Consider the following 17,601-nt stretch of genomic DNA (forward strand, 5'->3'; position numbering starts at 1 on the left):
TCTAAAAAAGAACTGTCTGTCTGACTGAAGTTTCTTTTTTCAAAACTTAGAGAAGCTGTATTTTAACATTGGATTTCTTCTGTATCTGTGTGTAATATGGAAAAGGTCAGCAGAGGGCGTTCTGGATGTTTTTTTGTCAGTACGCATGGGTCTTGCTGCGTTACAGCCTATCCAGCTTACAGTCAATAGTGACAGCAGGCACACAGTGGGGTTCCATGTCTGACGAAAGAGCCTTTCATGTCTATGATGGCAGAATGTTGGGTTGTGCTGAAAAGCTGTGCTACTTCAGAGTAGTCTGAGTAATACTATATTACTAAAAGACGTCCTTTCACTTTATGATGGAGTAGATCAGTACCAATGAAGTATTTTAGCAGTATTTTTATGCACATCTGAGGCATCATTTCCCAGAGTTAATTTAGGGGCATCCTTAACTGCCATCCTACTAACTGGGGTCTATGAAGCCCCAAGAGGTATATTTTTGTTATATCTCCTAGGTGTTTATTTATTTATTTTTTTTTATCTTTCAGGTATTTTATGACTTTGTCAGTTAATGTGTTTCTAATGATGCCACATCATTACGTTCTATTTCTGCTTTGATTAGTGTTTTTAAAAAAAAAAAAATACAGATGTTTTAAAAAGAACCCAATTCTGCCTTTGCAGTTTTAGCAAACTGATTTATTCAGTTATTGTTTGTCCTAAATTAAAGTATCACATAGTATCAAGAGAGGCAGGGGTACCTGTCATATGTCAACTTAGATGCTATCACTGCATTCATCATCTTGATGGGGAACTTCCCAGACTGGAAGTCATCAGAACATTGGAGACATTGCCAGATCTACTTGAGACAGATAGATGCCCTGGTTATGCCACACATGAAAAGGACAGCTGATGCTGCTATATCGCAAGCCACAATTCAAGCATCGTTGACCCTCCTGGGAGTGAAGAAAACTCCATCTGCCGATGTGACTGTCCAATATTTGGCTGGACAATCTACTTGACAAAGGTGTCACCTTTATCTGACGGAAAAGAGTGGAGCGCCCACTCTGGGCTCAGAACGAGGTGCTGTCCCGAGTGGAGGAGTTTAAGTACCTCGGTGTTTGTTCACGGGTGAAGGGAGAGCAAAGCAGGAGATTGACAGACAGACTGGTGCAGTCTTGGCAGTGATGTGGATGCTACACCAGTCTGCTGTGGTTAAAAGAGAGCTGAGAGAATCAGTCAATTTGACGGCTAATGTGACCATACCGTCCCATATGGTCAGGAGCTCTGCGTACTGACTGAAAGAATAAGATCACAGATGCAAGCATCTGAAATGAGTTTCCTGTGAAGGGGGTCTGTGTGCAGCCTTAGAGATATTCATTTGGAAGCTGCTACTCCTTCACATAGAGAGGCACCAATTGAGGTAGTTTGGGTGACTGACTGGGATGCCTCGTGGGTGCCTTCAAGGTGAGGTGTTTTGGGCATGTAAAGAAGGCCCCAGGGCAGACAGAGGACATGGTGGAGAGGTTATCTCTCTGGACTGGCTGGTTTTTGTGTTATTTCAAGTATTTTATATCAGTTTCATCACAAAAATACAACACAAATAATGCTTACTTTGAATTTTACATTAAGTTATATCAAAATCAAAATATTGTTAAATAAGCTGTTAAATAACAACGTGTATTGTATTTGGAATAAAGTTACGAGTTGAATCAAAGAAATCTGTTGATTTTAATTTTTACAAAATATGTCAATGAATTGTAAGTTTGAAAAAATAATAATAATGAAAATTTCTTTTTCTTAAGATGATATTAATTATGTAACTAATAATGCATTAATTAGAAATAAGGTTTGTTTCTATCACTGAGGAGGTTACATTTTTGGTAGAGTTTGTAAAATGACAAAAAGCCTTATAATTTAGACACTGTGACTCTTACAAGTGTGGTCTAACATATAGCATAAAGGAGATTGAGACTGAGTGGCTGAGAACCTTCACAGAGATATGGCATAAAGATTCAATATATCATGTAAAATTTGACCTCTAACCTCTCCTTCAAACTCAATTGATTGATCTGAAGGACAAATTGATAATAATGCTAAACATCTACTCAAGACTATGTTACTTAATGCCATTGATGTATTGACAAGATATAGAGACTGATCTATGATGCTAAATATCTTGTTTCTTTGGACCTCTGATCTCTTCTTATAAGGTTAAACTTTCACAAAGTGTATTTTATCTTTAAAGCTGTGCATAAGGTTTACTGCCTTTGTTTGTATACTGGTAGATGGAGATTATAAATATGTTATAGCTTGTATCCAAATATCATGTCACATCATCATATTTCTACATTTCACATTTACAAATCAATACCTATTATTGATTAGCTGCTCCTATATAGATGGTTGTATAATCAAAGTAAACATCTGTCATACATAGTCATTAGTTGTTGTTTAATGAAGATGATTTATTTTTAATACTATGTGCATATGATGAATTAACAGTATAATATAGGTGAAAAACGACCATAGATGGTCCCCCCAAATTACAGGTACTTAGTAACACAAGACAGCCAGCTAAACTGCAGTTCACTTTTTTCATGTTTGCAATACAAGGACATGTTTGCCATATTCACTCTTGTCTGTGAGATATAGACTACAATTTAAACAATCCTATTTCTAACAAAATGGAGCATTGTTTAAAATAAAAAACAGAACGGACTCTGAATAACTTTACATTTAATTAAAAGTAGAACAAAGGTAACATATCAAATATGCAAACTATCAGTGTTTGTTGTTTTGTAAAACAAATATCTAGTACTGTTCAAAAGTCTCAAGCTGGCGTTCATTTCTTTATGTTTTGCTGGGAAATGGGAAATAGGTGCAAGGATTAACTGAAATAGATACATGGGCATATAGTATATATGAGAAAAACATAGCTTGTAAAATTTTAATGAGCCTGAGAGTCAATATTTGGTATGACTGCCTTTATTCTTCAACAAAGAATAAACTCTGTTTGGCAAGCTTCCTTGTAATTTTTTTTTTATATAGTCTTCAGGAATAGTTCTCCAGGCTTCCTGAAGAAGATCCAAGGCTCTTCTTTGGATGTTGGCTGCCTTTTGTTCTGTTCTCTGTCAAGACGAACCCACATAGCTTCAATAATGCTGAGGTCCGGGCTCTGGGGAAACCAATCCATGACTGAATGTGTTCTGCTGGCATACCTCAGGCTTTTCTTCCTTCTTCCCGTCCTTAAGAACGGCTTCATGACAGCCATCACTTCCAATGAGACAATTTCTGATAAGGCTTTGGTGAACAGAATACGGGTCAGATGCATGTCTCAGGTCCTGTGTCAGGTCTTTCAGGAACTGTCCCCCTGTTTCTTAAGGACATAACTTTCAGATATGTTAGATGTTATTTAGGTCTGCACACTTCCTCTTTTACCTTCAACTTGAATATTTTCCTAAAACTTTTTAAGCACTGCATTTCAAAAGAAAGAAGGGATGGCTAAAGAACATATAAATGCTATTTTTAAAATTTCACCCCTGCAGCATATTTCAAAAAGTCACGACAGGGAGCATTTTTAGCATTGTATTGCATCCCCTGTTACCTCTTCTTTTAAAAGTACCCACTTAGTATTGGGGAACTGAGAGCAATTAGCTTTGAAAGGGAGATCTTTTCAAATGCCTGTTTAGGATTTCAGCTGCTCAACAGATTGGGGGCCTCATTTGTTATGTTTTTCATTTCATAATGTGCCAAATGTTTTCAAAGGGTGACATGTCTGGACTTCAGGCAGGGTGGATTTTCATCTGGACTCCTTTAATATTGTGCCATGCATGCTGGTGTTATTCATTCCGAATGTGGTTTAGCATTGTTTTGCCAGACCACAATAAGCGAGGCCTTTCCCTGGAAAGGACTTCATCTGGATGGCAGCGTGTGCTCCTTCACAACTTTTATATTATAGCTGGCAGGCTCTTAACAGTGACAAATACTCATGAAAGAGAGGCTATAGATGGGCCACAATTGAAAAGAAAAGCCTGCATAAAGTCCCTTAGTTTGTTGTTGGGTGACCACGCAATGCCAGAACAGCCTGAACGTGCCCTGGCAATAACATCCATCCATCCATTCACCCATTTTCTTAACAGCTTACCCATTTCAGGGTGGTGGAGACAGCTTTCATCAGGAGACAAGTGCACTACACCCCAGACAGTTTCCCAGTCTACGTGAGGGCCCCTGGCAATAAAAATGTCTGAAACTCCATTGGAGGGATAGAGCACCATTTTACCAGAAGATATTTCCTCATTTAGTGTTTTGATGATAGTGATGGAGAGTGCTGTCTAACAAGGCAGTCCAAAATCTCTAACAGGGGTTTGAGCGGAGAGTGACTGGTGACTGCGAAGGAGATAGCATATCACCGACAATATATTTTTTACACCTTGGGGACCATGGATTGGAGCAGTGTGATCCTGGAAAAGAGGACTAACACTGAGATAGATATGTCAGGATAAAGGTTATCACTCAGAACAACTTTGCATTGACTGGCAGTGATCCACTGTGAGTCTGTTTTAAACATCGCTTATCCCGATGCATGAGTGTAGTGAACTACACAGTAAAGCAGCCATTATGTAGTTTTCTCCTGCTCCATTAACATGGAACAGCATGGACCGCAGACTGTCTCATGTTAGTTTCACACAGCTTTAGTCAGCGAACTTTCACTGATATCTTAAAGTAAGCAATAAATGCTACGCAAAACATATCAACTAGTGTGACAAAAAGCCATGTGCATCCAAACGTTGCATACGATTAATTATGCTACATCTGTACGATATCTACACCCATCTGTGTTCCCTGGAGGCTCATTTCCCTTTATTGCAGTCCTCAACAATAACAGCTACTTCTACTTCACTTAATTTCCACATTTCATCTGGAGACTGATATCACTTGATCTCAAGTGTTTTCTCAAAGGAAGCGCTGTTTAGTGAGTTTGCTTTATTGGGGTTGCTTTTGCACTCACTGTGCATCAGTTGCATACGTTATAGTGTCCCAGGGTTTATTTGCGCTTGCTTCCTAAAGTCCTAAAACACCATGCTGTGTTTTCGGGAGACCAGGTGTGAAAATGATAATTATGAAAATTAATAAACAGTCTTTAAATGCTGCAGGGAGAGCAGTGCTGGGGCTTGCTTTAGAAACAGTGGATCCACTTACCCTTTCTATGATCATAAAAAAAATGTAAAGGTCAGAAAGATGTTCATCATATGCAATCTGAAATGTCAAAGATTTTAATTTTACGTCATATGTAACAGAGTATTTTGTAAAAGCAATAAAGCAGACTAGTAATAGCACATAGTTTGACATTTATTTGATCTTTCCACTAAAACTTCATTTGCTTGGAGATTTTTAATTTACAATATGCAGACTATATATATATTTGAAAAGAACATTTTCTGGCTTCTAGTACAGATGAACTGAATCCAGACAACATCACCTTCACAGAGACCAACAGAGACCTGCATGCTGCCGCTGCCATCTGCTCTGGGAGTAAACCAAAGGGATGTAATATTGAGCTTCTGAGGCTGAAATTATGCATGTCTTCCGATTTTGTGCTGCAGGCGATGAAATCACAGAAATGTAAAACAGTGGCTGTGTGTACGTAGAGTTTACACAAGTCTGAACAGGTGCCATAACAATGCAATGACTTCCCATCCCTTGAAAGAGTACAGACCGCTTCTTGGGCACAACAGAGGATTGACTGCATCCAGGCAAATTACTGAGCCAGCTGTGCTTTCGTCCTACTACTGATAGTCCCATAGGCCCCTGCAGTGCATATTTGAGCTGCATCCAGCATCCGTGCAATAAACAAAAAAGTCTGCTAGTTCTCTTTAGAATGTGACGATATTTTGAGTGACATCCAAAAACAAAAGAAAATACGCGGTAATGAATGGTCCATCATTCGTAGCTCTAAAACAGACATTTTTGCAGAGATAGTATGGATCATAACTATAGTCCTAATTTCAACAACAAAATTATCAAGACCACAAAAATGATGATTGCCTTCTGAGGAGGAAGTAGAGGGATGCAGTTTGATTATTAATGGCATTACCACTTGACATGATTACACATCACCATGTTAAATGTGTCATCATCAAATGCTTTTAACAGCAGTAAATCACATCTGCCTGAGAAAAACAAACGTTCTTTAAACTAGATGCTGTCCATGCTGAACTTTAGGGAAAATGGTCAAGACTCTCAAGATATTCAGAATCTGAAATGGATGTAGATTGATTTAAACTTGAGCAACAATGTTTTTTTGTCCTCTTTACTTGAGTAATAGATGAGACTGCATTTGCTATATGAATGATCTATTTAAATAAAGCTTTAGGGCAGCAGTTTTTACAGTACTGTTTTTATCCCCCAAATGAAAACAGTCAAAGCGAATTACTGGAAATAGAAACAAGGTGTGTAACATATAAGGCGTATCTATCTGTCATTGTACTGCTTATCCCACTTAGGTTTTCACAGGGTGGCGCTGGAGCCTGTCTCACGAGGCAAGAGACCAGAGAGTGGGGGTGTTATTTACTAACATGCAAACTTAACCACATGTAGTAAAATTTCGACACTGGACTGCTGTCACAACTTTGATTCTCAATTAGCTACACAAGTGAAAAAACCCTCACAAACCTTATTTTGTGAGGTTAAAGAGAAAAACAACAAAAGACTGAAGAAACATTTGGAAACCCGAAGAAATGGTCAATCAGGAGATGCAATCACATCCCTGCAATCACTTGAAACAGAAAATCACATGTCACCACCTGCAGGTCATCAGCCACACACACTCACACACACACACACAGAGCCACGCACACACACACAGAGGGTTTTTATTACTTCCTACGGATTATGAGCTCAGACTTATCTGTGAGGAAATGGCAAAAACAAAGTAAACACATTTGAGGAGACCCATGGGGTAAATTAAAAACACTGAAAAGTAGTCTCGCCTTGAGACCATTACACCAATCTAAGCAGTGCGGTCCTGCAAATATGGAAATAACGTTACTTTGTGAGTGTCAAAGTGAGTTGTCTGAGAATCCCATGATTGTTACATAAAAGCAGAGCAGAGGCTGTGAAAGGTTCTGTTAGATTTCATCAGTATGCAGTGAGGAAATCCCAAGTTCACTTTTAAACGTGTGTATAAATCAATCCTTAATTTAAAAGTCCTTTTAAAAGATTGGACAGAATATAAATGTGTTCATTCAGGATGTATAACTGCAAAACTTTAACAACATATACCAATGAATTTAAATGCTGATTTAGCTGTTTCTCTTTTATCTTTATGAAGAACGGTTCCACCTGTTCCGCTTTGCCACAAATACTGCATTGCGTATTTTTCTTCCCTGCTGAAAACTATTCATCATAACAAGTCCTGGTATAGTGACCATCGTGACGTCGCACATTTGGTACTGCATGGCTCTGCAATGTGATCGCTTCATTTTCTGCATATATTTTTATTTTTTGTCCAAGACCGTTCTTACAGCCTTTCATTGGCATGGAAACTCCTTCATCTAAAACATGTAGAAGCTGTTAATGCATTTTACAGAAATGACTATTCTCACTTTTTTGGATTTACTTTGACATCGGAAACCAAACTGACATTGATACTGTGTAAACTAGCCTTAAAACATACCTTCAGTCTTCATACATTACAGCAAGTGCAAAGCCAAGCACAGCAGAGCACTGCCAAATATATTACATATTTTATAGAAATATATAATTGGCATATTTATCCTGCTTCATAAACATTTAGGAACATTTGAATAACCCACTTTTCATCTGAAAAGTAGCTTTTATCGTGCAGGTATAGGCAGATGCCATCATGCTAAAAGACGTGCTTTTATATAAAAATGTGCTGTATATGTGTTATTTCCTGCTTCCTTATTCCTACCAAGAATGCTGATGGCACAGCTTTGATGAGCTGAGGCTGGTGTGACCATGAAAAGATGAAAAGACATAAATGACAGCCTATCGAGGAAGACGGGGAGGATCAAATCTCACATCATCTGTCTGGCATATTGGCGAGAAATAATGTTTACAGCTCTGCTGCAAGGCTCCCCTTAACACAGGAACATTGCACTGACAGAATTTATCGCATCCTTAATGCTTTATCTTCACTTCTACCAATCCTGAATGTTGTGTGTGTGTGTGTGTGTGTGTGGACAAGTTGCAGAACTCTACTTTACATCTTCTACTCTTACACCTTCTGATAGGATCTGAAAAAAAAAACCCCTCTCATCGGAAAGCACAAATGAATAAGACAGGCAAATTTCAACATATTACACCAATATGTCTTTTCACGTTGATGCAATGAGCCCAAGGTTCTCTGTGCATGTAAAGCCAATTCAAAGGCAATTCACTCTAGCTTTCTGTCACTCAGAAGAAGGGTGAGCTTAAGCTCTTGAAAACACCTGACAACTCCAAAGACCACTTGATATACTACTGGGCAGTGTGCGAGGAGGTTAACATGCCGGGATTTACTTCACCGGGCGCATTCGCAACACTTTCTTCTATCTTTATAAAATCAATAAAATGAACATCAATCGGATGTATCCCTTGAATTTAATGAAGAGTTTAACTTAACTGAAGTTCTCTTTTTCTGGATGGCAGACAATTTCTTATCCAATTATCATTTACAAAACCTTTTATGGCTATTGCTTATTATATGAGTAACAGTTGATTGATATGATGGTTCTGATGTTTCAAAGAAGGTTCTTAATATTTTTAAATGATTTAATCAGTGTGTGCTTTTATTACTTTATTACCAGCTACATAAGAATTTGTCCTCTGAGGAATGAAAATATGTCTAGGTGGCTATTTCCTGAAAACTTAAAACTGTGGTCAGCACTACATAATTATTTTTCCAGTTGAAAACAGCCTTTTGTTGAATGGGTGACACACTTGCATAGTAATACAAGCGATTATTCTAATTGATGATGATAATGATGATGATAATAAGGGCACACAATTATATGACTTTAGAGTCCATCAACTGACATTTTTTTCACTGAACCTTAAATCAAATGTGAGATCATTATAAGCCATCACCAGAGGAAAAAATAAAACAAGACACATTTGAACTGAATTTTGTCAGCCCGTCTCTCAAACAGCAAAAGTAATTTAACCCGTGACGTGAATAATAAGTTGGAATTGTTTGAAAATCAAATTGTGGAACAGGAATGCATTAAATAATGAGTGCTGTAACCAGCTCAAAGTTCAGGAGAAAACATGCTGTTCTGTGACAATCGAAAACAGGGTAGAGTGCAGGATTCGACTTTTAGTAGCTGCAATGCCCCTGATAATCGGTACTCAAATATTAAAATGTGCTTGTTTTCTGAAATTATCAATTCCTTTCAAGAACACTAAAGTAATGTTTAAAGAGTTATCACATCTATCATGTAAAATATATATTGTATCACATAAATACGAAGAACCTTCTTTTCTTAAAGGATCATTTCCAAGATTCAGGTACGTCATAATTTGGTAATTTATTACATCAAAATCTTTAGCAAATATTCTTGGTTCAGTGAAAAGAGTCTTTTGAATGAAAATTACATGTTTTTTTAATGTAAAGTTAATGCCTTTAATAACTTAAAAATATTATTGTACTTCACTTCTGCATGTTTGAAGGGGTTATGACACAGAGAAAAAGCTCTACCAGGAAACTGACGTAATACCGCGCATGACCATCTGGTGTCAGCGTTGCATACTCAAACCAAACACAGATTTCTCTTTTTTCTTTTCCTTTCTTTTTCGTTTTGACATTTTAAAGTCCTTCACGCTAATCTTTGTAGCAGTTAACACCTGTGAAGCATTTTCAGATAAGTCCAAATCCAAATTGCTTCTACATTTTAAACTTTTCTCGTAACAGGGTCCAGTGCAGAATATTACAAAGTTGATAGATTGTTCCACCTTTTAGTGATAAACTTTTTTTTTCTTTAGTGATAATCTAATTTTCAGATATCAGCCAGGTGCAAAAATGACATTGTAGGAGAAAATAAAAGTATCATCTCTCTCATATAATTGCATGACCGTGGTGCTGTTGGTTCGACAGGAAGGCAGACGAAAGCTAAACTTCACTGGGCGTTCTTGACTTTGGAAAATGTAAATGAGAGAATGACCTCCACACTTCAGTCTGCTTAGAAAATTGTTCTGAAGAGTTTAACTGCAGTTTGCTGTTATGAAACTGAGAAATTAGACCAAGCTGACCTTGAATAAAGATTGCCTTGTCCCCAGTTTTGTAACCACTTTTAAGTATGGCTTCCATTCGCTGTAAGTAATGACTTTATTGATGGCCATTACCAACCAGTAATCAGTTCACTGCTATGAATTAAAAACAAAAATCTGCAGTTTTAAATGTAGGTATGAATAAATTTGCCAACATTTGTCTCAGTTCTTGATAAAAAAAATATTGCAAGTTATTTTGCTTGGTGTCATTACAAGTGTCACACCTGCTGTTGCTCTCATTGTTACTGTGTGAAATAATCTGAGAACAGAGTGAAAGTGCTAACAGCCAAACGGGTATGTCTGAAGTTTTTAATGTCAAAGTCAAACTTTTACATGATTAATCTTCATACCAAACCATTCGTCAAGAGCTTTTCTTCTTCTTCCACATCATAGCAAATGCAATTAGTTCATTATGTAATTACAGGGGGGAATTGGCAAAAAAAACCCAGAGCCAACCCCTTAAGGTAAGGAAAACAAAGAAGAGGAAAACAAAAATAACATTTTTTTTCCTTTTTTTTTATCAAGTGCAGATTTGAACCTTAAGCATGCCATCGTTTGTTATGGTTTCCGGTTGTCTGTTCTACAGTGTTCTTTATTTGTACATGGCTAGGGTAACAGCACAAGGGGGATGACAGGTACATGGCGTCCACTGAAGTGTCTCTTCTCAAAAGTGTCTTGATTAGTAGGTGGCAGATCTCAGACATGATGCCTTTCTCTGTCTCTCTCCCCTCTTCATTTTCGCAGTAGACTGAAACATCTTCATGTTTAAACGTGCAGTATAAAAAAAGGACACACCCACACAGAACCATTTACATAAAGTTCCCTTAAATCCACTCTTAAGTGTTTGAAAGGTGCCATCATGGAACTGCCATAAAACAGCAGTTTGAAGAAATATTTGCCACTTTTAAAAGGCAGGGCTGTCTCAAGAGTCTCTTTGCAAAACTCACAAACTGGTTTCTCCACGGGTTCTTGATGACCTTTAAGGGTCTGAAAACCATTTATCTCAACTCATTCTCCCAGAGAATGAGCACGTGTCCTTTTGTCTCTCAGAACATGTACCATGCAGGATATTATGATTGTTTTCAATCCCCATGAAGTCTCCAAGAAGCGAAAAATCCCAAATGTTAGGCTTTGAATTTTGTTACATCCTCAGCACAGTCCATCAAAAACAGAGCTCAGTAAACAGCCATATTGGGGTATTTGGGAGTAATGAAGGCTTTGGGAGTAAATACATCAGTGGAGTTGAAGCTAAAGAGTGTTTTTTACAGAGTTGGAAAGTTAAAGATATATACAGGTATACAAAGTGTATCCACACACATGGAGGTGTTCTTATCCTTGTAAAATCTAAGGAGGTGTCACAATGATTCCTGCTTCATTTCCAGTCCAGTTACCTTTCAGTGAGGGGACAGTCAAGCCGCGACTCTGTGAGTAAGCTGAACCTTACTACACATTTGAGATGGGCTTTACGTTTGTTTCCTACTTCCTTTAAAAAAAAAAAAATGTCTTAGTTCACTCTTATGTTCCGAAAACAACCAGAAAAATTAAGAGACACACTGGCAATTTTCCAGCAGTGTTACATTCCTCTATCCAGACATTAATGAGATCAGAACAGATCAAGGGAGGAGAAGAGAGGAGAAAAGAAACTCATTAAGACCACAGGGACGACCTAACCCTATTATCCCTATCACACCACTGAGCCACACACTGATGATGGGAATTAAGATGTGTTGGCCTCAATCCACACCCACTCTTTAGCCCAATGCAGCAGAGTGTGTCGAAGTCGTGCAGTAGCTGATGGGAAGGACAAAATGTGAAGGAGTCTGTTATCTGTGCAGTTCAGCACAGCAGTATGGGCGTGTTCAGGTCAGCACTGCGCGGTGAAACGGGTCGCAGCACAAGTCTTACGTTCCCACTTCACTATGTTCTTCTTTTAATATATATATGTATATAGCCTCTGGCATCCTTTGTGCCAAAGTGAGCGAAAGGGCCCAAGGTTACTCCAAACTCTCTCCACGATAAAGAAGAAACGAACTCATCCACTGAAGCTAACTCCCTTGCTGCAATCATTATCTCCATTTCCCCGCGAGCACACACATTTACTACAGATGTATCCAAATAGGCGTGGTATTCAAAAAAGCATGTGGTTTAAAAAAGAGAGGAAAAAAAAGATAGCATAATCTTTCTTTCATGCAGTTTTTTTCTTTCCTTTTTTTCTTACAGAAGCTATAGAAGTTTGGTTTTTTCTATGAGTCCTACGTACAGCAGAATAGCTCCGGTTTTCACATTGTCTATCGTCACTTACAGTAGATGTCACTGAAATTCCCTTTAATGTAGTCTCACACATCAGTCAGAGATGAATAATTATTAAATACATTTCATGTTTAAATACTGGATGGAGGGGAGCAGGCAAAATGCTACAGCTAGTTCAATGATAATGTTAAAAAATTATGATAAAAAAGCACATACATACATAGTGCATATGAACTACGCATTGTGTTTATATGACTTATGTTTAAATATGCTGTGTGTATGTGTGTGTTGTGTTTGCGTGTTCTTAATTTTTTCTGTATGAAAGTTAATGCAGGTTATTACATACTTTATGTTACATAGCCACTGACTCGGTTCATAAACGGTGGCCTTATGCACGTCCACATTCTGTAAATGCACTGTATGTTTGTGTTTACATGCTATGCTCAGTGTATGAGCGCTTGCATGCGTATGAGTGCATGTGTGTCCGCGTGTGCGTGAGAGAACACTTATCATACATGAACACCGTTAGGATACCTTAGATGTGCAATGAACTAAGCACCTCAGTCTATTCCGGAACGAAGGACAGCAGCGGAGAGATAATGCTGCTGTTTTATCAAATACTGACATACACTATATACATACAGACTGGGTGTAAAGGTAAAATAATAAACATATATTCTCACACACGCCCGAATACTGTGGCACTACTGACATACTATGAGGACACTGTATTCTGAAAAAATTACATTTGATTGTAAGAAAAGTCTGTTTTCACATTGTTGCTGTTTGTTCTGAATCGTATGTGTTTTAAACACCTGACGTTTTTTTTCTAGTGTGTAACATTACGGCGATCACACTTGGTTGGTACTTTACGCTCTATTTATGACAGAAAATCCTCAAGAGATGAGCAGTTTGATTGGTTAATATCCCCCTCTTGTGTTATGATACAGTTGATTAGACATTAGAAAAATTGATTGGTTTGAATTAGATTCAAATAACTCAATCAAAGACCCGTCACTTCTTTTTTAATCTGTTTTGACTGGATGAAACCTCTGTGGTTTTTCAGCAGATGGCTCACCAGTTGAGTCCAAATCTGGTCCGCTGTAGCCTCAGTTTTTATACGCACTCAGGAATTTATAGCATCAGAATTTACACGGTCTCCGCCTCTTTCTTCTTCATACAGTTCCCTCTGTGGGATAGGGTCAGGCATGCATTGGATTCAGGTAAAAAGAAGAGAAGATTGTCCTCCTCCACATTGTCATAAGAGGAGCTTTGCCTGTAGGTAACTTTCACCAGTATTTTAAAAAAAATGCTTTCAAAAGTGTTCTTTTTGTTCAGGGTTCTCCTAGGAGTTCATCCAATTTTTTCTACATTTAAGGGCCTATAAATATTAGTCAGAATCCAAAAGTATTTTTGGAAAACATCTTTTCTGACAGTTTCACATCTTCCCAGGTTCCAAGTCCTTTCACGCTGATGACTTGCCAGTGAAGTTTTAATCCTCCCTCTTTTTCCAGAAAAGGGAGTAGTGGTGAGGACTGCATTGATGTCACAGGTAGACCTCACGGCGTGACAAGGTCAGGCAGGATGTGGTCTTGTAGTCCCCTCCTGTCCGCGTCAGTGGTATAACCTCAGGTGGGTTTTGGCCTTCTCCCCCTCCCTCCTCTTGTTGGCGTCTCCCGAAACCAGCACTGCTAAATGTGTCATAGGATGCAGAAGTCATCTTGCGGTTAAGAAGGTTACGGTTGTGATCACCCATATTCCTGTTGTGGTTTCCCCTACCCAGGGTGCCAAGCGGATCCCCATTGGCTAGAGGTAATCTCTGACCTTCTCCACCGACGACCACTCCGGGTTCGGAGCTCCCCGCGCTTCCCGCACTCTCACTGTCGCTCTCATGGTCATTACCGCGAAGATTATTGTTGTCATCTCCGGGGGCGAAGGTCGAGAGTCGTGGGGGGTCGCTGCCGTGGCGCTGACGCGGCCGTGGCGAAGAGCGGACAGGCATCCAACAAGTGTCAGAATGGCCAAACTCATCACACTCCCTGGTACACTTCCCTGTCAAAGCTACATCTGGCAGCTGTCTAGCATCTGGATACAGAAAAAAGAAACAAAAGAAGTTAAATGACATCTCTGCCTTAATTTAACATGTAATATATCACAATGAAAACACTGGTGAAAAAAGAGTGAAAGGGGAATGTCACAATGAACTGACTCACGGTGCCACACACTAGACCACCAAATGATGAGGAGACAAGGAAATGAAAAGTACCAGAGAGAAAGGAGAGTTGAACAATGAGACAGGAAGACAGAAAATAGCTTAAAAAGGATGGTTTTAGACAAAGGTTGCGAAGGAGGGGGTTGAATTAAAGGAAAAATGCTGCTGGAGCAAAAAGAAAAACTGCTGACATCCAAAGAATGTATAAGAAAATCAGGTGCGGTTCAGCATTACATTAAAGGTAAAAGGTGAGGTCAAAGCAAAAAAAAGAAAAAGAAAAAAATTACTGAAAAGAAAAGGAAATTCATCATCAGAAATTTGAATGGCAAGACTAAATTTCTTTATGTGGAAGGAATTGATTGGCTGTGTATTTGTAACATCCCTCCAGTGCTTTTTTCAAAAGGTTAGCGAGGCTACCAGAGATTTAATGCTGATGTATTGTAGCCTTACGTATGCAAAACCAATCGTTTGTCTTTTCATATCTTGTCACGTCTTGTAATGTGTTCATTTCCTGTTAAAGCTTCTAACTTTGGCTTCACTTGAATTTACCGCAAGAAATGAGATATCGCTGCTGTAATCTGCCAACAAAGTTTTACTGAATATGTAGAGCGGCAGCAGTAACTTCATGTGAAACCAAACAAGCACATACTTGTGCAGTATAATTAAAGCCAACACAATGAATTCTCTGTTCAATTCGTTTCTCCATCTGACCGTGACAAAAACTTATTAAACTCCACAAAATCCTCAAGATTTCGCACACTGGCAAGAAGCAGCATTGAACTGGAAACTCACTGAAAGCCACAGAACTAGTTATTCACCAAGGTGACAGTGACCCTGGCTTGTTGCCGATGTTGCTGCAGCCCTGGCATGACCATATACAGAGGAAAGACGAGTGAAAAGATCAAAAGAATAACTTCTTTTTGTCGCTTGCCATCCTTGACAAAGACTTTGTACAAAAAGGTGAAAACACAATTTCATTGGTGAAGCAGAGGCTTGGACAAGGCCAGGGATGGTTCTCTGGCATAACATACTAACACACATTAGTTTTTATTAAAAAAAAATCTTCACATATTACTCAGAAACACTCTGTATATGCAGGGCAAGCACACGCACACACAGAGACACACAGAACAAATGCTTTTTTGTATAAAACAGATTTCCATCATGTGAAAGACTGAAAAGACTCCCGAGGCCTTGACAGCAAGTCGAGGTTTTAATGAAAGTGTTATTGTGTGTTTGTATGGCATAGAAAGAGGAGGTGAGAGTGTGCGAGAGAGAAATAGGGAAAGAGAAAATGAGAGACATAGATAGTGTCTATCAACATGTCCAATCAAAGTAAAACATATACAAGTAAATGCATCGCTCAGCCTTTTTGAGCTCTGATGCACCATGTGTGTACCATTCTCCACGTGCTCCTCCTCCCCTACGCTGCCCTCAGGTGTGGTTCGCTCGTAGCCTTCCTCTGGAAGCGGCAGGGCTCCCAACCGTGGCCCTGATGAACTCTTGCTACTCGGAGTCTCCGAGTCTTCCAGGCCACTGTCATAGCAACCACCGTCCTGTGGTTGGCTCACTACCGAGAAGGTCACCCGGCGAAGGGTCCCCTGCAGAAAACAGACAGACACACACGCACAATATGAGATTAATCATCCAGTATTCCTAATCTGAGGTTCTAAATCTGAGGATTAGGCTGTTGGGCAGGGGTCTGCAAAGACATATTGGGATTATCGGAGGATGTTCGCCTTGATTATGGGCTTAGCTGCTACAATGCAGGGTAATAGTTACCAACCAATCATGGCACTCCCTCAAAGTTTTCAGTTGGCCTTTAATCCCAGTTTAGATTAAGGCTTCTGGACATGGTTGATGTTTACAAACCTCTGGACTGGCCAGAGAAAGTTACTTTTCAATCTGGAATGGTGCCTAGTAGTAGCAGCTGGGTAATATAAAGTTCAAGCTCACAAACAACATTCAGCGCTGTATTGAAATAAGAGAAGGATGTTAAATGATGAGTCTGGTGACATTTTACATCTTTCTCATTGACAGCAAGAAAAAACGGACATGCACAGATTTGATGCTTTTGACTAAAGCAAAAGCCGGGGTGAAGGCCTGCCGTTTTTCTGTCTGTCTCTCAGATACAAATACTGGTAGGTCAGATTTTTCGGAAACGTGCTGGAATGGTGGAACATGCACAAAGGAAGAGGCCATTAAATTTCGGTCTGAGCGTGGTTAACTCTTTTGAAACTGCAAAATAGGGCCTTGGCGGTGCATGCGCTTTCCAGTTAAAAAGGCTTGTCTGTGTATCCAAAGGCTCATACAGCTCCTCTGGCGCAAAGGGTGACATGTTCCTTCAAAATGAATGACAGGCAGCGTATTCAGCTCAAGCCAGTCTCTACTAGATCATCCTGCTGTGTATGTAGAATTCGCACTAGCTTACTTAATAAAATCCACTGCATTTATTTAACCCCCGTAAAGCCTGAGTTTTAATTTATGTCACATTTGCTACACCTGGCATTTTTTTATTTCTATTTTTTTATTTTTTGTTTAAAATGTATTGTGAGATTTATTTAGGTTTTTCGGGGGTAGTGACGAGGGTTGACACAGATGATGTAGAAGTCTAAAAAGTGCATTTTAATATGATACACTAGGCATTAAAGGGTTAATTTTTTTAAACAATTTACATCCTTATACTCTTTGGGCTCCAGTTCCAGAGATATGAGATATCAAAAGATCTGACAAGCGTTATCCTTCATTTTATCTTAGTTTAGAAGTAAGCCAACTCATCATAATGTAGAAATTTATTAAGATCTGAATTGCAAAAAATAAATAAGAACTGCAACTTTCAAAAATAGGCTGCACGCATCCTTGCGACACAAACCACTGAACCATCTCCCATC

The 17,601-nt window shown here is 38.9% G+C and overlaps 1 protein-coding gene across 1 annotated transcript in view; it reads right to left on the reverse strand.

Annotated features, from left to right (window-relative positions):
- Positions 1 to 10,543: 10,543 nt before the first annotated feature.
- pcdh7a (protocadherin 7a) overlaps positions 10,544 to 17,601 on the reverse strand; it is a 40,382-nt gene continuing 33,324 nt past the window's right edge. The window contains exons 5-6 of the mRNA XM_003452154.5: positions 16,110 to 16,311; positions 10,544 to 14,583 (exon numbers count right to left, since the gene is read on the reverse strand). Coding sequence (XP_003452202.1) covers positions 14,045 to 14,583; positions 16,110 to 16,311 — 741 coding nt within the window. The 3' untranslated portion in view covers positions 10,544 to 14,044. The remainder of the gene's footprint in view (positions 14,584 to 16,109; positions 16,312 to 17,601) is intronic.

This window comes from Oreochromis niloticus, linkage group LG6 (genome assembly GCF_001858045.2).
Source record: "Oreochromis niloticus isolate F11D_XX linkage group LG6, O_niloticus_UMD_NMBU, whole genome shotgun sequence".
In the NCBI taxonomy this organism is placed as follows: domain Eukaryota; kingdom Metazoa; phylum Chordata; class Actinopteri; order Cichliformes; family Cichlidae; genus Oreochromis; species Oreochromis niloticus.